At 36.5% G+C, this 25380-nt stretch overlaps 1 protein-coding gene across 3 annotated transcripts in view; it reads right to left on the reverse strand.

Annotated features, from left to right (window-relative positions):
* Positions 1-25380, reverse strand: part of ASAP1 (ArfGAP with SH3 domain, ankyrin repeat and PH domain 1) — a 482413-nt gene that overhangs the window by 102320 nt on the left and 354713 nt on the right. For all 3 annotated transcript variants that reach the window (XM_027845500.1, XM_027845502.1, XM_027845501.1), the window contains 2 exons: positions 12057-12157; positions 2474-2543 (listed from right to left, as the gene is read on the reverse strand). In XM_027845500.1, the coding sequence (XP_027701301.1) occupies positions 2474-2543; positions 12057-12157 (171 nt within the window). The remainder of the gene's footprint in view (positions 1-2473; positions 2544-12056; positions 12158-25380) is intronic.

A 25380-nucleotide genomic window follows, 5' to 3' on the forward strand; every position in this document is an offset into this window, starting at 1 on the left:
TTTTCAACTCTCTTTTATGTGTTATCTTCCTCCATTAGAATATAAGCTCCCTCAGAGCAAGGACTATCTTTCTTTGAACTAAGGGAAACAACCAACCAGTATTTGTATTCCTAGAGCTTAGAACAGTACCAGAGTGCCCCCTGGCACGTAAGGCCCCCCCTCCAATACATCCCTATCCTGAGACCAACAAGAAAAATCTTTCCATAAGATAACCTTTCAAATGGTATAGTGATTGTACCCTGCATTTGTAGTAAGGAAGCTCTACGTGTGAGTCTTGCTTCTGGCATTGTCTCAGAGGGGAGAAAAGCGGTCTACAGGATCCAGAAATGGGTAACTATATTTCTTTGAGCCTTAGTTTGTTTGTTTAGATAATAGGGATAATAATAACTAGTTCTGGTGCTGTAACTCCCATGCAATGCACGTCAAGCCAGCTCGAGAGAAATTAAACTGTAGATACATACGCCCTAATTCGTTTGTCTCTTTCTTAGAGCAGACTCTGTTTCAAACTGCGGTTTGACATATCCCTTCTACCCATCCAACCAAGCCATCTCATTATTTTCCAGTCTATATACTCCCAACTTATTTATACATCTCTAGAACAAAACTTCTTTCTATTCATCACTTCCCTAAATGTGCTGTCTTTTGTTATTAGAATGTAAGCTTCTGGAGGGCTGGGACTGTTTCTTTAACTTTAGTGTTTAGCATAGTGCCTGACTAATAAAAATCGTTTTCATTTATTCATTCCATATAACTGCAAAAACTTTTTAGAAAAATTAGCTTGTTTCAAGCCTAGAAGGTAATATAATCACAAATATAAGGTTCATTTGGTACCCTCCTCTTTGGCTTTAGGGAGTTTATTTTAGACAAAAGATTATGAGTTTAGTCAAGATAGCTCTAAGGTTCAAATTGGAAAATTACTAACATTGAGGCAGAGGTTAGGCTCTCTGCCCAATTTCACTTTTATATATATTTCTAGTTAACCCCTGGCTACTTTCTGGCTAAAACTAAATTCAATTTACTAGAAATATTTGAGTAACAAAGCAGCAGATTATAACATAGTGTCTGTGGACAGAAAATACCAGAAAGAGAATTTTGGGAAAGAGTCAGCCTCTTCTCAGAACCTCCCTTGGTTTGGGAGAAATCAAGAGACATCCTTTTTCCAAAATGCCTGTAGAGCTGATGACCAGCTTGTATATCATCCTTCCTTGCCACTGCTCAGTCCTACCTTTGCTCCTCAGGGTTGTGCTGGAATACACTTGCTCCAAATTTCTTCAATGAATGAGGTTCAAACTAGCTTGGAAATTTTACAGAGGATCCCTGGGCATGGTCAACTTTTCTCAGCTCATCCAAACGTGATTCTTGTGCAACCTCACTACAATCTGAAGTACTTTTCTAGTTGGTCTAAGGCCTCTAAGTGAGAATGATTGAGCATTTTCCACTTACTTTAAGTGGGGTGGAGTTGAGAAAATCATTCTCTGCTCCCCTATTTCTTATATAATAATTTAACATTTGTATGTGTGTGGCCCACAAGGGGCAGTGTCTAGAGCAGGAGAGTGAAAAGCCTAGAGTTCAAACCATGAGAAGTAAATCAGTGGAAGGGGAGAGGGTTACCCTGCAGAAGAGAAGGCTTAGGGGAGATATGATTGCTGTGTTGAATTTCTTAAAAGGCTCTATTTGTTCTACCTGACCCCAGAAGGCAGAATTAGGAACAATGGAGTTAAGCTGCAAAGAGGCACATTTAAGCTTGATGGGGAAAAAAAAAATCCCTAACAATTAAAGCTGCCTAAAGGTAGTGGGGTTTCTCCCTTCACTGAGGGTCTTCAAACAGAAGTGCAAAGATCCTTTGTTGGGTATGATATAAAGGGGATTCCTTTTCAGATACAGACTGACCTAGGTAGCCTGTGAGGTTTAGCCAGGCATGGTAAGAGCTCCACTCTGAGATTCTGTGATCATAAGAATTTTTATTCCAATAGTACTGTAAATTAAACCACATGCAGATTTGTTAAACGTTTACTATGTGTCATATTGTGCTAGGTGCTCAGAATAAAAAATGAAAAAAACTGATGTCAAGGAGCACAAATATTTTAGGAGAGAACATGAACACATATAAATATATGTAAAATAAGTACAATGCCAAAAATAAACACGAGGTCATTTTAGGGGAGTGAGGAAACATTAACAGTTGTGGGGAGATGCCTAGGCATTTGATAAGAAAGTCAAAGAACAGCAGATCTAGTTATAATGAACAAAACAGTTCTAGAGGGAAATGGCAAAAAGACAAAAACTAAACAGAATCTGAACTAACAATCCCGCTTCTATCTATAATACCCTAACTAGAACGGTTTTCAACCGTCTCTAATATTTCAATATTGAATTTGAGGGTGGTTACATCAAAATACCTTTGTACACCTACAGTGTTTCAGATATGAAATATGATAAATGAGCTAGTGTAAACTAACAATGTTTAACTTACTGTTGCATGTGATATGGTCAGAATTCCATTTTTTACAGTACACTTTCTTCTCTGCCATACTTTCCGAAGCCTAAAAGTGAATCAAACAAAGCAATAATTTATTATCAACAATAGGGGGAAAATTGGTTAATTCATTTTCACACAGAGCTATACTATACAGGATTTTCTACCATTCAACTGTAGTTTTTCTTCCATTATCATAGGTGACAGGTATTAAAATAAGCCAGGAAGTACAATATAAGACAGGGGCTAGAGAGAGACAGCATTGTCTCAGGGGTAATACTTAGCACCATGTCTGGCATGTGATAACAGCTAAATAATGCTCATTTATATTCATTCATTCAATTACTCTGAGAAAGTAGTCTACTTTCCTATGGCTCGAGAGATCACATATATGTCACAACAAATACTCAGAAACTTTTAAAACAATATGAAACGTCAGGTTACTGAAAAGAGAGTTATTAGGAACTTAGATGTAAAGCTACTCATGAATACTTAAAAATGGAACACAGGAGACAATAAATACTTGTGGAAATAAGTAAAATTTGGAAACTTTGTTCTGATGACTTTAAAAGTTGAGTGTAGGCAAAACAAATTCTTACATGGACAGAGATCTATTTATTTTTATTAATCGTAGTACCAATGGTCTGAATGGCACTAGAGGGTTCTCCATATTTGTACACATGGGATAGTGACCAATTTAGCACATTACATTTTCCCCATCACATAAACAGAAACAATAATGGAATGTATCAGTAAGCCCTATTGTTGACATAGGGATGATAATGCAATGAACTATTTTTATAAATAACTAAAATAATTTCATATTACAGGTGTTTTTGTTCTTTCTTTCTTTTTTTTTTTAGGCAACTAGGGCTAAGTGACTTGCCCAGGGTCACACAGCTAGTAAGTGTCAAGTGTTTGGTCTGGGGCCAGATTTGAACTCAGGTTCTTCTGACTTCAAGGCCGGTGCTCTATCCACTGTGCCACCTAGCTGCCCCCACATATGTGTTTTAGAAGCCCCATAAAATCCATTACTACATACATTTTCTTTCTGTTTTTGGATTTCATTCAGAGAATGCAATAGCTTGTTTTTTATTTCTTTTTTTTTTAAATAATTTCAAGTTGTTTTCATATACCAAAAACAAAACAAAGACCAAAACTATCACAATACCTTTCATAATTTTTAAAAGTATTTATTTTCCCCAATTACATGTGAAAACAATTTTTAACATTCATCATTTTTTTTTAAGTTTTGCGTTCCAAATTCTATTCTTCTCTCTTTTCCTTCTCCCTTCCCTGAGATGGCAAACAATCTGATATACCTTATATGTGTGCAATCATGTAAAACATTTCCATATTAGTCATTTTGTGCAATGAAACTCCAAGTCAATAAAAAAAAGAAAGTCAAAAATAGTATGCTTCCTTCTATATTCAGATAACAATAGTTATTTCTTTAGAAGCGGATAACATTTTTCATTATGAGTCCTTTAGGACTGTCTTGGATCACTGTACTACTGAGAACAGCTAAGTCATTCCATTCACTGTACAATGTTGATGTTACTGTGTACACTGTTCTCCTGGTTCTGCTCACTTCACTTTGTAACAGTTCATGTTAAGTCTCTGCAGTTTTTCTGAAATCATCCTACTTGTCATTTCTTATACCACAACAATATTACATTACAATTATATATCACAACTTGTTCAGCCATTCTCCAATTGATTGATATCCCCTCAATTTCCAGTTCTTAGTCACCACAAAAAGAGCCGCTATAAATATTTTTGTACAAATAGATTCTTTTCCTTTTTTTAAAAAATCTCTTTGGGATACAGACCTAGCAGTGGTATTGCTGGATCAAAGGGTATGCACAGTTTTATAGCCCTTTGGGTATAGTTCCAAATTGCTCTCCATAATGGTTAGATCAGTTTACAACTCCACCAACAGTGCATTAGTGTCCCAGTTTTCCCACATCTTCTCCAACATTTATCATTTTCCTTTTTTGTTACATTAGCCAATCTGAGGTGGAATCACAGAGTTGCTTTAATTTGTATTTCTCTAATAAACAGTGATTTAGAACATTTTTTCATATGAATATAGATAGCTTTAATTTCTTCATCTAAAAACTGCCTGTTCATATCCTTTGACCATTTATCATTTTGGGAATGACTTTTCTTGTTGTAAATTTGACTCAGTTCTCTATATATTTGAGAAATGAGGCCTTTATCAGAGATACTTGCTATAAAATCTCCCCCCCCCAAGTTTTCTGCTTTCCTTCTAATTTTGGTTGCACTTGTTCTGTTTGTGCAAAAACTTTTAAATTTTATATAATCAAAATCTTGTTTGGTCCTTAATTCTTTCCTTATTAATACAACTGATAGGTAAACTATTCCATGCTCTACTAATTTGTTTATGGTATCATCCTTTATGTCTAAATCATGCATCCATTTTTGACCTTATCTTGGTATATGGTGTGAGATGTTGGTCTATATCTAGTTTCTGTCATACTGTTTTCCCAACAGTTTTTGTCAAATAATGAGTTTTTGTCCCAAAAGCTTGGATCTTTGGGATTATCAAACACTAAATTACTATGACCATTTATGACAACGTATTATCATATAAATTTAAAATATATCTTTAGGCTAGAAAATTCTGTCTTCAATATGCAGCTTCTATAGATTGGTAAATATCTTGCAATACTTTATAGAGGGAATTAAAAATCTGACAGTGACCAATGTGAAATTAAACACACTACTCAGACTTTCTCTCTCTCTCTCTCTCTCTCTCAGGCAATTGGGGTTAAGTGACTTGCCCAGGGTCACACAGCTAGTAAGTGTCAAGTGTTTGCTCTGAGGCTGGATTTGAACTCAAGTCCTCCTGATTTCAGGGCTGGTGCTCTATCTATTGTGCCACCTCAGACTCAGTCTCAATAGGAGTTTATAGCGTCACTAATAGGCAAGGAGTTCTCAAGTTACAGTTAAGTCAGGAATACTTTCTTATGAGAACGAGATGCTTAAAATTAATTCTTTTAATAAAATTTTTGTCAAACAATAGGACTACATTCAGTATACAGTTTAGATTTGTATGTGTTGCACATATGTGTGTGTATGTGTAATATATATATATATATATTTACATCTCATGCACTGATATGTATATGTGTATCTCTTCAAGTTAAATGCTATAGGAACTATAGCATATAGTTATAGCATATATATAACTATAAAGAATATATATATAGTTAGCATATATATAACTATAAAGAATACCAGCTGGGATACGTGGAAGTTTACAGAAGACAAATCTCAAGAAAGAAGACAGTAATGTAAAAATACACATGGCCTCAATGTCTATACTCAAATGCCCTAAGTTTAGGTAACAAAGAACGAGGAAAAAGTCCCATACCAAGGCAGCAAAATTGAGACTTTATGGGATGAAATCAACGAATGGATCATAGCTTTGGATGGGTAAGTTGTATACAAAAGAAGTCAGGTATGCAAAAGGGGGAGAAAGTATATTAAGAAGGTATAATTATATGAGGAAACCAGGAACCATGGGGGAAGGAAGAAGAAAGCAAGATGGAGAATAGCTAGGTGAAGGTCAATGGAAGGAGAATGGGAGTGACTTTGTCATTAGAAAATATTACAGACCACCCGGATATAAGGAAAAAGAGTTTGGGGGGAAATCGCATACCTGGCACAGAAGGATAATACAATAGTTACAGAAGAATCTATTTATCCAAACATTAGCTGGAGCGCTTTCACTGCCAAAAGCAAAATTGCCTATAACTTCTTGACTTGCCTTAGTGATAGGGCAAGTCATCTTTCAAAATACGAAGAGACCAATAAAGGGAGATTCTATTCTGGATCTAATTCTTTTATTGAGGGGATTTGTTCTGTAAAGTTTGGATTCAGTCAACTAGACACACTTGAGGACTTAGAGGGCCACATATGGCCTCAAGGCCGCAGGTTCCCCACCCCTGCCCTATGCTGTCAAACATTTTTTATCAACGCCTTGTAAAAGCATAGATGGAAGGCTCTTCAAATTTGCAGAGGATACCAAGTCCAGGCATATCAACACCCTAGATGACAGACAGTATTGAGATAAATCTAGTAAGATGTAATTCAATGAGGGTAATTTAGAGACAAAAAAAAAATCAACTTCACAAGTATAAGATGCAGGAGGCATGATTAGAAAGCAATTGCACTGAAAAAGATCTGCAGTTTTATTGGACTACAAGCTCAATGAATCAGCAATGTGATACGGCAGCCAAAAAAGCTAATTTACTCTTGGGCTGCATTAAGGAAAGCATAGCTTCCAGGAATATAGAGGTGATAATCAAGAGACCTCATCTAGAATATGGTATTCATGTCTAGGCATCATGGTTTCAGCACACTTACAAGTTGGAGAGTGCCCAGAGGAGAACAAAGAGAATGGTGCATGGCCTCATGTCACATGAAGACCAGCAGAAGGCACTGGGTACGTTTAGTCTATAGAACAGAAGACTCAGGAGAGACACGATGGTTGTCTTCAAGTTTGTGAATGACTGTTTTGTGAAAGAGGCATAGGACTTAATTGTGTTTAGTTTTAAAGAACCAGGGGGCAATGAGTAGAAGTTACAAAGAGAAAAATCTAGGTTTGATGTGAGGAAAAACTACCTAACAACTAGAACTATCGCCAAATTTAATGGTTTGCCTTGAGAGATGCTTGGCTCCGTGGAGGACTTCAACAGAGCCCGGAAGAACACTTGTTATATGTCAGTGGGAATCATTTAGTGTGTAGCTTAGACTAAAAGGCCATTATAAGTCTCTCATAATTCCCAAATTCTGTGATTTTAAGAGATAATGCTTTTAATCCTTTCAAGGTATACATGTATTTCAGATTTCTTTGTTGATTGATTTATTTCACTCTCAGGTGTACAAGGAGTGGCCTAAAGACATTCCTCAGATCAGAGGTTCTTAACCTAGAGTCCCTGAATTTTAGGCAATGGGGTATAGAAATATATACTGCTCTACCAGAAAAGACAAGAGGAAGAGGATAAGAGAAGGGGGGGGCAGATTAGGGGAAAGGGTATTCAGAATGCACGCTGTCTTGGGGTTGGGGAAGGGATAAGATGGGAACAAAATCTGGAACTCAAAATCTTGTAGAAATGAATGTTGAAAACTACAAATAAATTGATGGATAAAATAAAAACAAAGCAGAGTAAAAAAATAAAAACATTTTGATAATTGCATGTCAATATAATTGGCTTCTCTTATAATCCTAAGTATTTTATTTTATGTATTTAAAAACATTCTAAGAAGAGGTCCATAAGTTTTATCAGATTGCCAATAGGGTTCATGACACAAAAGGTTAAGAACTCCTGACATGGGGCAGCTAGGTGGTGCAGTGTATAGAGCACTAGCCCTAGAGTCAGGAGGACCTGAGTTCCAATCTGGCCTCAGACACATAACACTCACTAGCTGTATGACCCTGGGCAAGTCACTTAACCCAAATTGCCTCGTGGAAAAAAACAAAAAAACAAACAAAAAACATACTCCTGATATATGCATACACATATGTATGCATATGTATACACATGAATGTGAGCGTACACCAGAAAAGGAATTATACTGGTAATGTAGGGAAAGTGAGAGACAATGTAAGGATAGTCCAAGTGGCACATTGGTACCCTGAGATGCTAAAAGAGAATTTTTCTAATGTGTTGGGTGAGTCTTCTCTCTATGGAGGACTAGTGGAAAATGTGAACTAATGTCACACAAGAAATGACTTGGGCTTTCATCTGCATCCATGGAAAATGGATGGAAAATTCACAAGTCCATGAAAGTTTTAAATCTAAGCATCTACACAATACTCCTATTGGCAGGCAAAGCATTCCCTTAATATACCAAGGAGAAAATGCCACTGGCCTCATTAACCTTAGATTATATGGATTTATATGTCATTATATGAATCAACTGAGAAGACTGTATTTATATGTAGTTTCCTCCAATTTTATTCTCATATATTTGTGCAGAAACAGAAAAACTTTATTTGCTTGGTTTCTTCTCATAACTAATATGAATGAAAGAGAGAGTAAATTGTATTAATTTTCTTTCTGGCACTGACTCAAGCTTCCTCGTTGAAATGGGTAACATGTGTATTGCTTCTAAAGAGGAAGGATAATAAGCTCAAAATTTGATTGGTTGCCTAATAACTTGCCCGTTTCATGAGGCAGAACGGTAATTAACAATCTTTCTTTGCAGTTGTGTTATCCTATTGTTATTTGATATTCTACATGTCTCTTATAACATTATTGAAATGTATGACAGGTAGGTCACATGCCAAGGGATCAATGATGGGTGGATAGTTAAAGCACTGCACTGGTCACACTGCCAAAAGAAACTGAAGAAAACCTCCAAAGTGTTGGGTAGAACTCCTAGAGTGACTTTATGGGAAGACACAGACCGGAATCCCACAGGAACAAATAGGTTGTGTGGTATTCATTTCATAAACAGGCACTGAGATCTCTTCATGACTCCAATGCTCTTCATTCCAAAGAAATGAAATTTGACAAATATTGATTAAGTACTCATCATTACTTTGTATAGGGTCATATAGTTGCTGGACTATTCAGTTTAAACACTAATTTGAATTAATTTTTTTTCCTGAAGAAATTTAAGAATTTTGCAACCTCTTGAGAAAAACAAAAATAGACTTCGTTACCAACCTACAGTTAGGAATTACTACTCTAGATGCTATTGCTATAAAGGCTTAAATGGAGGAAGGCCATCAGCACAAACTTTCTAAACTTACCAAGTCAGTCATGGTTGGGTAATTAATACACTTAATAACCATATTCATGTAGAGGACCCTCAATTTCTTAATTTTTCTTCAAAAATGATGGCAGAAGAACCAATGAGGAAGAACTCTTCTATGAATTTGATTTTCACCAGTGAAGGAACTGATGGCTAGTCTGAGGATCTAAGTTCCACTTCTGGCTTTGCCACTTACTACATGCACACATAATAAGGAAGATGACCTCTAAAGGCTAGTTTCCATCTCAAAAATCTATGATTTTCTGATTCTTTTCTATTTCCATCATTCATAGATATATATTTAAAGAACCAGACTCCTGTCTGGAAAATGGAAATTAGTAGTTACTTTATTATGATCCTTTTTTTGGTCAAGGGTAATTTTTTGTTAGCTTACGTAATGTCTAATGCTGTAATGGTGTTGTCATTATGTGGAATCACTGAGGGAAGAGCTCTTACCCCACTAAGAATCCAAGGTAGAGAAATTTTGATTACAGGTAGGAAATTTCTCAACAATAAAATGAAAAGACTTTGCCTTAAAAATCACTATTATCATTGAGAACAGAAGAGTAAACGTGACTTGAATGATGATTGGTGGCTCCTCCTTTATTCTCTTCTCCCTTATAATCCACCAAGCCTACCACTGCCAGGCTGATTTTCTTAAATCCCTGCTCTAATCTATCAGTCCTTTGCTTAAAAATGTTTACATTACTTTGCAGATAAGGTTCTTACTCTATCTTGGGTTGCAAGTTGAAGTTTTGATCTGGCTCCAAGCTTTTCTCTCCTTAGAGTTTTCTCACACTATTACTCTCTCCCTTCATATACTCAATACTTCAGCCAAACTGGACAATTCATTAATTTCCAATTTCCTTCCTCTATACCTATCTATGTCACTTTTTTGGGGGGGGAGAGGGGCCTGGTTTCTGTTCTTCTTTCCCTTCTCTAGTCTCTCTCTACTGAAATTCTTCAAGGTGTGACTCAAATATGCCATGTCCTTTATGAAGCCTTGGCTGTTTAGCCCACCTGTAAGTGAACTTTCCTTCCTAGACTCCTTTAGCAAGCTGATGGCCCTTCTCTTATGTTGTATATCACACACTACACAGCATTACACTGTAGTTATAGAGCACATATGTGAAATCTCTTCTGCAAGTCCTAGAGGAGAGGGATTGTCTAACTCATTTTTGTAACCTCCATGTTGCTAAGTAGATTGTCTTGCATAAAGAATCACAGATTCAGAGCTGGAAGGGATCTCAGGAGCCATTAAACTCAATCCCTACCCTCTCTGCTTCTTACACCCAACATACACACCATGGATGAGGAAACTAAGGGTCCAGAAAGACACTAAGTCCAAGATAATACAGGATTCAAATTCACTTTCCCTATTAGTCACCCAAGAAATATGTGTGAAATAAATCAATTTTTTCCTAGTTTTTCTTTGTTTATAGACATAATGTCAGGTTTTTAGTTAGGGTATACATACTGTTATGTTTTATTTAAATAATCTGTAAATATACGTAAAAAAGGGAATGGGACGGTGCACTGACTTAATATAAAAACACAATAATTTAGCAGTACCAAGCACTTTCTCTGAGTGAAAGAATCATGCTTGATTGAACTAGGTGGGTGGAATGAGTTTGAAACTAGTAAAACATGAGGCCAACTGTCTCACTTCCTCTATCCGGAGACACAAAGGGAACCCAGCTGGTTTTGTTGGTCTTTTGAATTCCTTAGTTTATAACTTGAACCTTGGTCATGCTAAATTCTACTGAATGTTTGCACAAGTAAAAACTCTGTCCCTTATGACCAAAGAATTTTAAAACCATGTATATCCTTTGACCCAGCAATACCACTATTAGGTCTGTTTTCTAAGGTGATGAGGGAAAAAGAAAAAGAACCTATATGTTCAAAAACATTTACAGCAGCTCTCTTTGTGGTGGCGAAGAACTGAAAATTTAGGGGATGTCCATTAATTGGGGAATGGCTAAACAAGCTGTGGTATATAGTTGTGATGGAATACTACTGTGCTGTAATAAATGATGAGCAGGTTGATTTTAGAAAAACATGGAAAGCCTTGCATGAAATAATGAAGAGTGAAATAAGCAGAACCAAGAGAACATTGTATACAGTAACCGCAATATTGTTTGAAGAGTAACTGTGAATGACTAAGCTATTCTGATTATTATAAATATTCAAATTAACTACAAAAGACTTATGAAGAGAGATGCTATCCACCTTCAGAGAAAGATCAGATAAATAGAAGTATGCATACTATGGTTTTACATATATTTATGTATATATGTATATATCTGTGTCAAATGGTGGCCTTCTCTAGCACAGGGAGGGAGACAGTTCAGAACTTAAAATGTAACAAACAGAAATTTTAGAAAAAAGCTCTGTTCCTAAATTTCATATTGTGTCAAGGTACCTACTCAATACTTTTTCAGTCACTCAGTTGTCTCAATCATAATTTACCTTAGGACAACATATATTGATATGGGTAAACATAATAAACTTTCCTACTTTAACAAGCTTAAAACCGTGTGTGTGTGTGTGTGTGTGTGTGTGTGTGTATGTCTGTGTAAGAATATGTAGAAACCAAAATGGAAGGAGGATGCCTTATGAAAAATTTATAAGGGGACATGGGCAAAAAAATCATACAGGATGAAAAAGTATGGATGGGTTCTGATTTATACCACGTTGGTGAGATCACAGATCCATTGATATATCAAAGTGAAACTTGAAAAGCCTTGTAATATACACACACAAATACACAATGACTGTTCATACATACCCATCACTCTTCTTTAGAAGATAACCCTTCTTCTCACTCCCATATTCCTTATTGCCCTGAAGTTGATGCATACTGTACCCTCCTTGCCTGCTCTGGGAATCCTATGCAAGAGGAAACCATGAAAAAGAAAAATTACAAACAACTCATAATGCTTTCACAACCCTCATGTCAAGCCATTATATACCCATTGGCTCCATGTTGAACATTGACACATTGACTGTTAGACCTGGAAGAGACTATAGAAATTGTAGCATCCGGTCAAACCTACTCATTTTCCAGGTAATAAAGCTGAGAACCAGAGAGGGGGATTTGCCTGACTCAGGTTTAGGGCATTGTGATTTTGTGGAAAGATTAATGGCTAGGTGTAACAAGGCCTGGGTTCAAGAAGTGGTTCTGCCACCTGTCACGTGGCCTTGGGTAAGACCCTGAACTTCTGTAACCTTGAGTTTTCATCTAAAAAGAATCATCAATGTTCAATATCAATAACACTCACCCTACTCATCTCACAGAGTTGTTATAAGGAAAGCAATCTGTTAACTACAAAGTGTTCTATAAAGGAAAGCAATTATGAGGGGCAGATCTCTCTGAATTATCTGCAAAATATTCTGCATGTATCCTGTTCGTACACAGTTGTCTACGTGTTGTCATCCTCCTTTAGACTGGGAGCTCCTTGAAAGCAAGAACTATCTTGCCTTTCTTTGTATCCTCAGCCCTTAGCACCATGTCTGGCAAGCAAAAGGTCCTTGCTTGTTGACTGACTGATTGACATGAGACCAGGTCTCCTGATTTTCAATATGGAGCTTTCCCCACTCTATCTCAGACAAGTTCAATTTCACTATAAATTAAAATGAAAATATATGGCAGTAATTCTATATTTTAGAGTATTCAAGCTTGTTTGGCACTGCAAACACTATCTCTGTGTAAGTGGTGAATGGAAAAGGGGCTGGTGAAACTTCTATGGGCCATTAAAAATGTTATGACCCTAACCCTAAAAATGTTTTTAGGATTTAGAAAATTTTGCTTCTCCTCTGTAAAACAATACCCCATTGCAAAAACTACATCTAGTGAAAGTGACTCAAAGTAAAAGTAAATCGAGTCAAGTGTTCACAATCTTTACCATAAAATCATGTTTCATAACTAATGATGCTATAAGAGATATTTAGAAATTATTCTCTTTTTAAAAAGCCTTTAAAAACAAAAAAAATAAAAATATAAGACAGTCCACAATAAAAGGGGAAAGACCAATTCTGATGGCCTCTTGACAGTGCTTTCTAGTTGAAAGCTGGCAATAGGTTTGAATGTAATGGCAAAGGAGTATTATTTCAAAGGATAGAGTAGAGCTCTGGGCTTGGAGTCAGAAGATGTGGATTCTAGTCCTTATTATGCTTGTTACTTATTACTTGTGTGACCTTGTGCAAATTAATTCCCATCTGGAGGTTTTTGTTTCCTTGACTAGGAAATAAAGGGAATTAGACTAGATGATTTCTAAGGTCTTTCCAAATTCTAACATTCCAACATTCTGTGGTTAAGTTTATTAAATGATTCTGTGAGAAGTCTACTACCATTCTGTGAGCATGAAGAAGGCCAAGAATTGTGTCTTATTTGAACTTGACAGTTCCCTCAGTGCCTAGTACAATGCTCTGAACACAGTAGGCAATATTTAAGTAATACATGTTTGTTTAGGGGCAGCTAGGTGGTGCAGTGGATAGAGCACCAGCTCTGGATTCAGGAGGACCTGAGTTCAAATCTGACCTCAGACACATAACATTCACTAGCTGTGTGACCCTAGGCAAGTCACTTAACCCCACTGCCTAGCCAATAAATAAATAAATAAATAAATAAATAAATAAATAAATAAATAAAAATAAATGTTTGTTGAATGTTGAAGGAACGAAAAACTAAATAGATAAAAGGGATAAATCCAAACACATGGGCAGTTGTGATACAGTAGAATGAGGATAGATATGGATAGAGAGTGAGGAAATTAGGCTCCAGGCCTGGTTTTACAGACCTTTCTTAACCTAACATTCCTCATAAAAGAGTTGGAATAGCTGATACCTAAGTTCCCTTTCAGCTTGAACATGCTATGATTCAATGACTGTAAGAATTCCATAATTTACACATCTATAAATAAGTGTAATTTTACATCGACATCTGGATTGATGTTATAACAGCATCCCCCCCCCATTGAATTAATACAAATAACCTTAGGATAAATACAAGAAACAGAATAAAAATCTTTCATAAAATAACAGAGATTTGACGACAAAAAATATCAATAGAAAAATAAAGGCTCACAAAAAGTATTGACTTACTCTCCTAGACTTCGATCGGGAAAGGCAGAAGCAACAGAGGAAAGAAAAAGCAAAGAATTTGAAAAGAGAATTAAATTTTTAAAAAATTCCCCAATGATTGTATGTAGTACCCTCTTATTAATGCATATTGAAAACACCTTTATAATAAACAGAAACAAAAACATCAGTCACAACAAATTTTATTTTCTTATTCCTTAGAAATGCCACATTTCCCCCCCTATGGACTAAAAAACCAGCATTCAATAGATTTGGAGGACTATTCCCCAACACCCATTCCCCAATTTGAACCAAATTAGAATTAAAAAAAAAAAAAGCTTACCTAGGAAACATTCTGAAAATATTTCAGTCTTACTAGAGTGGTTCATGAACTTCTATGGAGGAAATATGAACTTCCCCCCAAGAAAAAACCCCAGGCCCCCCAAAAGAAACAGAAGCACAGATTAAAGATTTCTAAGCAAATTCAGTGACAGCTAAAAATAAAACCAGGAAAAGGCTTCTTTGCACCAGTTTCTTGTTTTGCTTTTTAAAAACAAACATAAGATATCTCCTCTTAACGTCAGAAAGGTGGAGGTAGATGATGTAGGAAATAAAATCAATCACTAATTAACCACTGGTACCCGTAGCATGCAAGCTAGACATCTATTTAATGCCCAGATGGCTTCCTACCTCTAGATCCATTCTCTAACAATACAAAGGAACCTTAATTGTGGCCAAAACAAAAAACATTTAAGAATATGAAATGTCTCTCTCTGTGTATGCAACTATGCTTCAGAATAAAACAGAAATTATTTCTGTATTTAATATTGGGAATCAATCATATTACTACTCTACTCTGCCAACGTGGATGACAGCTGATGGCATCCTCTGAGTGAAAAAGTGAATATAAGGTGTTTAAGAACAGTTAGCTTGAATAATTTCTATAGAAGAATTTTCTATGCAGAAAACATGTCCCTGCTTCTCTCCAGATTCTCTCCAGTTGAACAGTTTTAGTAACATGGGGAATTCAAGAAGCCCATAAAGAAACAAGGAACTGAACTGGCTGTTGTAATCAGAGTTATTGCCCTCTAGTTTTTATAGAGTTTTTATAGTTTGGGTTTTTCTCAGTTTTTCTCAGTAAAAGTTTTTCTCAGTAAGAGATGTAAGAGGGCTGAAACAGGTAAAAGGAATCAGGGAGTCAGGAATTTCTGTAAGAAAGATCCTCATCAGCTGGGATCACTCTTAGTAAGACTAAGTGACAATTGGACTAAAGGATCTCCAAGTTTTTTCCAGCCCTGATAGTCTATAAGAGACGCAGATTCATATTTACAGAAGCTGAAACTTATACAAATATTCTGTTAAAAAAAATGTGGATATTTAAGAATTAGGCAGTAGCATTAAAGAAGGTACAATGACAAAGAAAACTAGCAATATATTTTAAATCTAAAAAATTCATATGAATTCTATTTGAATACACACATATATGTATATATGTATATACATATACATATGTTTGAATGTAGAACTATATACCTTTGCTAATTTCATCCCACCCAAAGCAAGTAAATACATTTCTAAATACTCCTTAGTTATTAGTACCTCTTAAAAAGGATTGCTTTTTTCAGAAAACTATTTTCTCTTTTCACTAATAACACCCCCTCAACATATTCCCTGCATCTGAATAGTTTAAAATTGTATATCTATAACATCTGTGTGCTACTCCCTTTTCTCCACACCCTGAACAGAATCCTATGTGTTATAAATATATGCCCTCATTTCCTTCCCAAAACTTCAATGTTGGATCAAACTGGTTCTACTTGGTAGTAAAAGCACAACTCCAAGACCCATGGAATGGAGGCATTAGAAGGTAGAGCTCAGCTCAGTTTAAGGAAACAATTTCCTAATAATTAATCAGAGTTGTTCACAAATGGAATGGGTTTTATATTGTGATAGAGAGCTCCCCAGTACCTGTCAAGTGGAGATTTTCAAGGAAAGTCCAAATGAGTACTTGTTGGGATGTTATAGAAGGGACTTATGCTTCAAAATACAGACAAAATGACCTTCGAAGTCCCTTCCAAGTCCAAAGTTCTATGATAGACTATAAACCATAATACCCTACTTATTCATCTTCAACACAGATCTTTCATGCCTTTAGAATGTTAATGCTCTAAATAAAATGTTGATTTCTGAATATCAGACCCTTAGAACCAATCATGTTCTTTGTATCATCAACTAACAGAAGCACTCATTTTAAATATACTTCTTACCATTTTCCCAAAGAGAAAGAAGTGACTAAAATATAGACTTTGTTTTCTGGAACCTGTCAGTTAATTCTGGGCAGGATGGAAGCAATAAATCCAAAGCCCCCTGCATGAACTGTCCTAAATTAACTACTAATGAGCTTTATAGCCTAGAAAAGCAACACCAATTTATGCATTTTGAAAAATGAGGGCCATTCAACCTATTCAGTGATCTGATACTTTTAAATGACGGTGTATTGTTTTTGTTTTCAGGTTCTTAGAGAATTCTTAGCTCTCAATTTTTTTTTTTTATTTAAAGGATTGTGAAAAGTCATTCTCAATCCTTTTGCTAAGAAAAAAAAAAAGACTTTCAGTAAAGAGAAATGCAAATTTTAAAAACTGTCCTTCAATAAGAAAGCCTGGGCTAAAGGAAATGTTCACCTCCAGGTAAGACCTCAGAAACATTCAGTCATCTTTGCAACATCAGCCAAGGATGCATGGCATGGTGTCTACAAAGTGCCATTCACTACAGAAGATAACTGGAGCATTAATCTTGGTTTCCATTTCCTTTCTTATATTAGCAACGCTGGCTAACCATTAGCATTACTTTCTCAGTTGGAAAATTTAATAAATAGATCAATTATTACATCTATGATCTCCGGTCTTAAAAATTGCACATGATTACAAATTAATAGGTTTAATGGAGAATAAGTGTTTCTCACCTCCCTCTGCTGAACTCTATTTTTTTAAAGTACAGAACTTTATAGTAGAGTTAAGAATTTCTAACTTATGGTATGATGGCAGTGCTGTAAAGGGCCATTCTGTAAACTTAAGTCTGCCTTTTTCATGAAATCCTTCCTGATTCCCCCAGTTGTTGATTCCTCTCATTAGAGAGTGGTTGTGCATTCCAAGTATTCCTCTTATTCAACACCTGTACCCTAATTTGTGTTTTATTTATCTGTGCATGTCACCTTATTCCAACTAGACTGTAACCCCTTTGATAAAAGGGGCCATCTCCTATTTATCTAAGTACCTTTCCTGGTTCCTAGGGTAGCGCGTATACAAAGTAGGTATTTCATAAATGTTGAATGAATGAATGAACCAGCGAATTCTCATACTATACTCACTGCTAGCAATTAACAGCTAATCAATTCAAAAACTTTATTAGGCACTCAATATGTGCAAAAGCACTAACTTCCATTTTTAATGTGGGAGCCAATGAATATTGGAGATCTGTTGGAACAATGGCAAAAAAAAATAGTATTTGCCCTCAAGGAACTCAGGGTCTGTTGGGTACATGTATGTGGATGAAAACTAATATAAGATTGTTCTAGTTGGGACATAGTGCCAGCAACTAAACGGAAAATTGAGAGAAGAGAGTTCTGTCATCTTGGCACCTGAGTTGAGACCTGAAGGAAGACATAGATTTTAAAAGACCGATCTGAGGAGGGAGTATATTCAGTTTGTGGGATGAATTATTGGATACTAAGTTTGACTTGGAACACGATTATTCAAAATAGCATTTTCAAACTCTTAAAATAGTTATGTACTAATTAGGTTTTTTTCTTCTTTTTAAAGTTTTAGTTTATTACTAATGCCTGAGATTATTAATTGAGCAGACCATCTGCCAAAAGATGATCAAAATTTGTTTGAATGTTTCAGCACGTAAAGTTTGGCTGAAAAAAATCTGGGATTCCAATTTCTAACTATTCTGATTTCTCACTGAGGCCTTTTCTTTCTGAGTATTTTTAGTGACTAGGGATATACAGAATTCAAGCAGGGATCAATTCAAGTAGTGTAAATGTGAAACATAATTCCATCTATAAAATGTTATTTACACAACTTCTCAGGAAGCTGTTGTGTAAAATAAGGCACATGTACATTTGTAAGTCATTTGCAATACACAGGTTACTTCCACATTCAACACTCTAGAAGCAAGGGTTGGCAAACTATAACCTGTTTTTATAAATTCTGCAAGCTGAGAATGGTTTTTATGTTCTAAAATAGCATAAAACTTTATTTTAAAATGTAATAACCAGAGGCAGCTAGGTGGCACTGGCCCTGGAGTCAGGAGGACCTGAGTTCAAATCCATACTCAGACATTTACTAGCTGTGTGACCCTGGGCAAGTCACATAACCCTGATTGTGAGCGCCATCCCAATTCCCCCTCCCCCGCCCCACGTAAAGACCATCCTTAGCAATGGGTAGTACAAAAACAGGTGATGAGCCAAAGGGTCATAGTTTGCTGATCCCTGCTCTAGAGGTGTTTTGCTACAGTTACAGACAAAGGTCTGCTACCATTTAAAAGTCAGCAAAGTATCTAATTATGTATGTTCTTTATTAAGGTTTTAGTTTTAATCCCTTTCCAAAGTCTCTTTATGAAAGCTACTAGCAGTCATTCTAGTTTCTAGAGAATCGGCAGGTACTATATATTTATATATATAAAAACTATCTATATATTACATAATACATAAAAACAGAGTTTATAGTTTACAATATATTATTATGTATAATATATAATAATACAGCATATAATACAATTATATTGTGTGTGTGTATATATATATATACACACACATATTATATATATAAATTTTCATAAAATTATTTCTTAATGTTGGAAGGGACCTGAAAAATCTAATATTTAAGGAAGAAACTGAGCTCCAGAAAGGTGCTATGCTTCGTAGGATGGAATATAGTAGGTTGCCATCTTCTCTTTAAGATCTTTCAGATCTGATATTTGAAGATAAGTAGAGTATTCAACACTGTCCTTTGCACTCTCTTCTAAGATAAGATGAAAAAACGTTATTGAATCATAGGGACACTCATTTAGTCCAACTCCCTCATTTTACAAATGTGGAAACTGAAGCTTAGAAAGACACCATGATTTGCCTCCAGATTGTAAGGCTAGTGAGAAGAAGAGCCAGGGCTTGAACCCATGACTCTGTGTTTCTGTCTCTTCTCTATATAAGGATATATAGTTTGGGCCTTGAAGGACTCTGTGGGACAACACTAAGGCCCCTTCCCAACCAACCACAAGACATGTATACTTGAATTTATGACAAGTAAGGTTGTCTTCCACATGAGCCATTCTCAGTAATTTATGTTTCCTCATTTCTCATTCATAGTCTCCCTTTTTCTTCTCTGCCCTTCCAAATCCCAACTATCCTTCAAGATGTAGCTCAAGCCTTGCTTCCTTTCATGAATTCTTCTGAAAATGTGCCAAACCACACTGATCTCCCTTCCTTTATTTTGCTAGCACTTGTAATCTGAACCACATAATTTTGCCTTGATTAGATATTCTCTTGTATGGTGCTTTGACTGTTTCCTGTGTACAAGTCTTGCCTCCCAAATAAGATTTTAAAGTTCCTCAGGACAGGGGCTGGGCATTTTTTTTTAAAATTTCCTTTTAACTCAAAAATTTTGTATAGATCAGAGATTTTTAACCTGGGGAGGGGGGTCTAAGAACATTTTCCCTTTAAATTATTTATTTATTTTCACTCAATTACACATAAAAACAATTTTTGGTCTAAGAACTTAAAAAAATTTTTTTTGATAACTGTTTTTCAAATAATTGGTTCATAATCCTCTTTTATTTTATGCATTAAAAATATTATTCTTAGAAGGTGTCCATAGGCTTCACTAGACTGCTAAATGAGTTCATGACACAAAAAAAGTTAAAAACACCTGGTAGAGACAGGGGTGTCTTCCAGATGCTACTGTTTGTGGATGACATTGTGTTGCTTCCATTACAAAACCCATACTTCATAAAATCTCCTAAATAAAATCCATAATCATTCTAACTATCCATATAGGAAAAACCAAGTGGTCCAACTATCCACCTAGGAAAAACCACATGGAAGAAGAGTGCTTAGGATCCAGACACTAATATATTTTATTGAAAATCTGTAGAGCTCATCCATAAATAGTTACCAAAGACAGACACTGTCTAGAACTGAACAGGAGGAAGAAAGCAGGCTAGATTGCCTTTGGGAAATTGCAAAGTTCCTTTAATGTCCTCAGACTCTTCCCTGAAATAAAGGCTGATCTTTCAAATACCAGTATTATTGTATGGCTACCAGGCACAAAACACTGAAAATGCTGAAGAACAGAAATGGATGATCACCTAAAGGACAATGGAGAGCTGTATGATGCATGTGATCAAGGTGCAACATATCAAAAACAAAGAATTATTGAGAAGGGATAGAAAGGATGTCATCAAAAAAGTGGATGAGCAAAAAAGATGGGCTGGTCAACTCAGACAGCCCATATGTTCCACTAGCATCCTCTCAATGTCAAGAGAAATCAAGGTATGGCATCAGTGAGTCAGGCAGACTCCCTGCCAAGCATAGGAGGACAAGGACAAGAACTGAAAAGAATTAAGGAGAGATGGATTATAATTTGCATAGTTGAAGAGAAAACTCATATCAGTGAGATCACAGATCTATAGCAGTATAAGTGGAGATGATCAGGGAATCATTAATCAATCTGAGGAGTTTCCCCAACAAATGTATAAATTAAAGGGTGTGATTCATTATTCGAAGCCAAGCACAGGGAGATCTACTCATGGAATGTGACCATTCCTGCTTTTCTTTTTTTTTTTTTTGCTAGACAATGGGGTTAAGTGTCCTGCCCAGGGTCACGCTGCTAGCAAGTATTATGTGTTTGAGGCTGGATTTGAACTCAGGTCCTCCTGAATCCAGGGCTGGTGCTCTATCCACTGCGCCACCTAGCTGCCCCCATTCCTGCTTTTGCATACAGACTGGCCATATTTCATAAAACTTGTGCTGCCTACTAATAGCTCGCTGAGAATCAGCTGCCTCTACCCACCACCCATAAAAGTAAGCTGATTCATCTCTCACTCTCTTAAGGACTGCCTTTTCTCCTTGAACTTTCTTTCAGAATATATCTGGAGGTTGGAAAAGGGGATTTCTTCCTTCCCTCCAGCCTTCAACCCAAGCACAACTTGTAGTAGAAGAACATGGCAGAATCAGACATATGCATTCCCCCTTGACCTGAGAGGAGAATCCCACCTTTAAGTTTTGAGATTTCAGGCACCAGACCTTCCAGAATGCAGAATGCCTCATGGAGAAAGAGAAAGGCAACAAAGTTCCTGCACTGCATTCTATTTGGAGAGCAAAGTCAATTCAGATAGCTGAACACCAAAGCTTTTCAGACAGAGCAGGTTTGATGGAAAGGGGAACGTGTGTTTAGCAGCCCTAAAGTATGTGTACATTCAAGGGAAATCTAAACCAAATGGTTTTGAAGGGAATGTGTACGACCCCGTGGAGAGATTTTATGGGAATGTCAGTTTATTGCCCCCATGCAGCTCCAAATTCTCTTGGGGTTGAGCTGATGGGCATTTTGAGTGCTTTATAGATTTTCTGTATCTATTCATGGGCACTGGAGTATTTTTGTGTTTTACTTTTTTGTGTGTGTGCAAAGGGGAATTAATGCTGTCCCATATCTAACTAATATTCATTTTGAATGCTTATATAAGAGGTGGGGACCTCTTTCCTTATACCTGAGGAAACCTAGACATGAACTCTACCTTGAGTATACACAGAAATTTTTCTGGAGCAAGTCTTTGCAGGACAATGAACTAAAGAACTCTTAATCCTCATAGTTCAGACCCCTAGGATTATAACCCATCCTTGTGAACCCAGAGTTCTTTGAGAGGAGAAGGGATCCTGAGTCACAGATTATGGGCTTGTTTGAGTACTGTATCCCCATAATGTCTAACATAGTGCTATACATGTGAAAGACATTCAATAAGCCTTTTTTAAATTATTAAACTAATGGTATTTGTTATTAAAAATAGCTAGCATTTTATGTCAATCTCCACAGGTCAACTTCGACTCTCTTACTTTTATAAATAATCATAACTATAATAGCTCCTTTGTCTATAGGAATTTAAGGTTTCAAAGTGTTTTCTTTACAGCAGAGGTAGGTAGCAGAGAAACTATTATTCTTGCCTTTGAAATAAGGAAAATGAGGATGGGGAGGTTAATTAACATTGTCAAGATCATAAATCAGTAAATATTGGAGCTGAGACTCAAATCTAGGTCTTCTGCAGCATGGTTCAATGGGAATAATAATAGTAACAACAACAACAACAACAACAACAACAATAGCAGCAGCTAATATTTATATAGTGTTTTAGGGTTTTCAAAGTGCTTTATGTAAGTTATCTCCTTTGATCCTCACAACAACTATGTAAGTAGCATCATTATCCTCATTTTACAGGGAAGAAACTGAGAACAAGGGAGGTTAAGTAACTTGCCCAGGGTCACAAAAGTAATAAGAGCCTGAAGAAGGATTTGAACTTAGGACTTTCTGACTCCAAGTTCAGGGCCTTATCCATTGGGCTACTAGTTGTCTTAGGATCTGGAGTCAGGAGATCTTGGTAGTTTATGGGCAAGTCACTGAACTCTCTTGGGCCTCAGTTTCCTAGTTTGTGAAATGAACTCTAAAGTCTCTTCTAGTTTCAAATCTATCACTCATCAATCATTTATTAAGTACCTACTATATTCCAGATACTGTGTAAAGTTCTGGGCATAAAAAGAAAAGCAAAAGTCAGTCTGTGCTCTCAGGAAGCACACAGTCTCATGGAAAAGACAACACAAAAGCTATGTACCAGAAAAATACACTAGATAAATAGGAAATAATCAAGAGAGGGAAGGCACTAGCATTAAGGAAAGGTTTCTTATAGAAGGTGAGATTTTAGCTGTGACTGGAAGCCAAGGAAGCCAGAAGGTGGTGATGAGGAAGGAGAACATTCCTGGCATGGGGAACAGCCAGACAAAATGCTCAGTCAGGAGACTGAGAGTCTTGTATGAGGAATAGGAAGGAGGCCAGTGTCACTGGGTTACAGATTAAGTAGGGGAAGAGTAAGGTGTAATAAAACTGAAAGATAGAGGGATTGATACATCGTATAAAAGCATTTCAACACCAAACAGAGGCTTTACATTTGATTCTCGATGCAACAAGGAACCAGTGGAATTTGCTGAGCAGGGGATGGGGTAGGTGGATGATGTGGTCAGACATGCTTTAAGAAGATCATTTTGGCAGCTGAGTGGAGGACAGAGTAGACTGGTAAAAGACTGGTGGTGAGGAGATCTACTAGCAGACTACTTTAATAGTTCAGGCAAAAGCAACATGACTGGGTAACAGATTGGATATGTAGAGTGGAAAAGAAGGAGTCAAGGATGCAAACCTGTGTAACCAGGAGAATGATAATACCTTCAACAACAACAGGAAGCTTGGAAGAAGAAAGGGCTTGGGGAAAGATAAAGTTCTAGACATGTTGACTTTAAGATGTCCATGGGACTTCCAGTTGGAGATGTTCAATACAAAGTTGGAGATGAAAGAATGAATGTCAGAAGAGAGCTTAGGGCTGGATAAGTAGAATTGAGAATCATCAGCATAGACATCATTGAATTCATAGAAGCTGGTGATATCACCAAGCGAAATAGTAAAGGAGAAGAGGGCCCAATTCCCACAATCCTATGACTCTTAGTTCAAGACTCTTTTCCACTACAAATAAGGGCTTAAATGTATCAAGCAAAATATTCCTTATGGAAACACTTGTGTAAATGAAAGAATCCTTTTGTCATGTGAGCACATAAGATGATTAGACAACCTAGTTTTGTTGTCTATACCAAGGGTCTAGCTGCCTCACATTTCTAACTTCTAAGCGTAATTAATTGTTCTGTGAAACACTGAAGGTAAACTAAGTTGGTGATAGGACATATTCATTTTTTATCATGCTTCTGTAATAAGACAGTAGCTCAGAAATTTTGGAGCAAAATCTGTGCTCTTTGCATCATTAAATATATATTCCCAGTTCTCAGTGAAGAGGAAGATATTTGTCATCTATTTAAGTTCCTGCAACTTTCCCATGTTCCTTATAAGAAGGCACAGAATAGACTAAATCATCATTGGGATTGGGCATAAACATGTATTGGGAATCCTAGTTCTAACAGACTAAGACGTACAGAGGAATCTGAGTTAGAAAGTGCCTTCGAGGTCATCTAGTCCAGTATATACCTAAACAGAAATTCCCCTTTTGACATTCTCAGATATCCATTCTCTGCCTCTTTTGCCTTTCACTGTGATAAACAAAGGAAAGATGCCACAGAGTACATGTAGTGTTGCGATTCATAGGTAGGAAAACTGAGATATTCTTCATTGCACTTCATTGACTGTTAGCATTTGATCTTATTAAAAACTAACTCTTTGACCAATTACATCGTGTAACTTAAAATGCAGTTCTGCGTTGTGTCCATCTCCTCTATCAGCCCTGAGCAGCCATCTTGCACAGGCATGACCCTGACCACAAAGGGAACTAAGCAGAAGATAACTGGGCTGGAAGACTTCAATGTACATACCCTACTCTGGGTGCAGCCAAAAACCAAAAGCCAAAAAAGCTTGTCTTATAGTTCATTCAAAATGATTGAGTCCCATGAATAGAATAATGAGGGTCTCCAAGATATTTTTGTCCTAAAGAACCTTTAGGATATTTATGCCAACTTTAAGTTTTCTTATTAAGTGGTTAAAAACCAAGAGTGTGCTCAACAATGTTTATGTCCTGGCCCTCTACAAAATTCAAAACTTTCTGTACTTACAATTAACTGAAGTAGGAAAAAGAAACACTATGTTTCCCCAGGGGGTTGTTTCCAGGCAACAAATGGGCACAATGCCTTGTACTTGGAAGGCATAGGTGACCAACATCCAACATCTCTGACTGTTGCATAAACTACACTGTCCCAGTTTGAAGCTGTTTAAGAGGGA

Source organism: Vombatus ursinus, unplaced genomic scaffold (assembly GCF_900497805.2).
Source record: "Vombatus ursinus unplaced genomic scaffold, bare-nosed wombat genome assembly UNPS02014973.1, whole genome shotgun sequence".
In the NCBI taxonomy this organism is placed as follows: Eukaryota; Metazoa; Chordata; class Mammalia; order Diprotodontia; family Vombatidae; genus Vombatus; species Vombatus ursinus.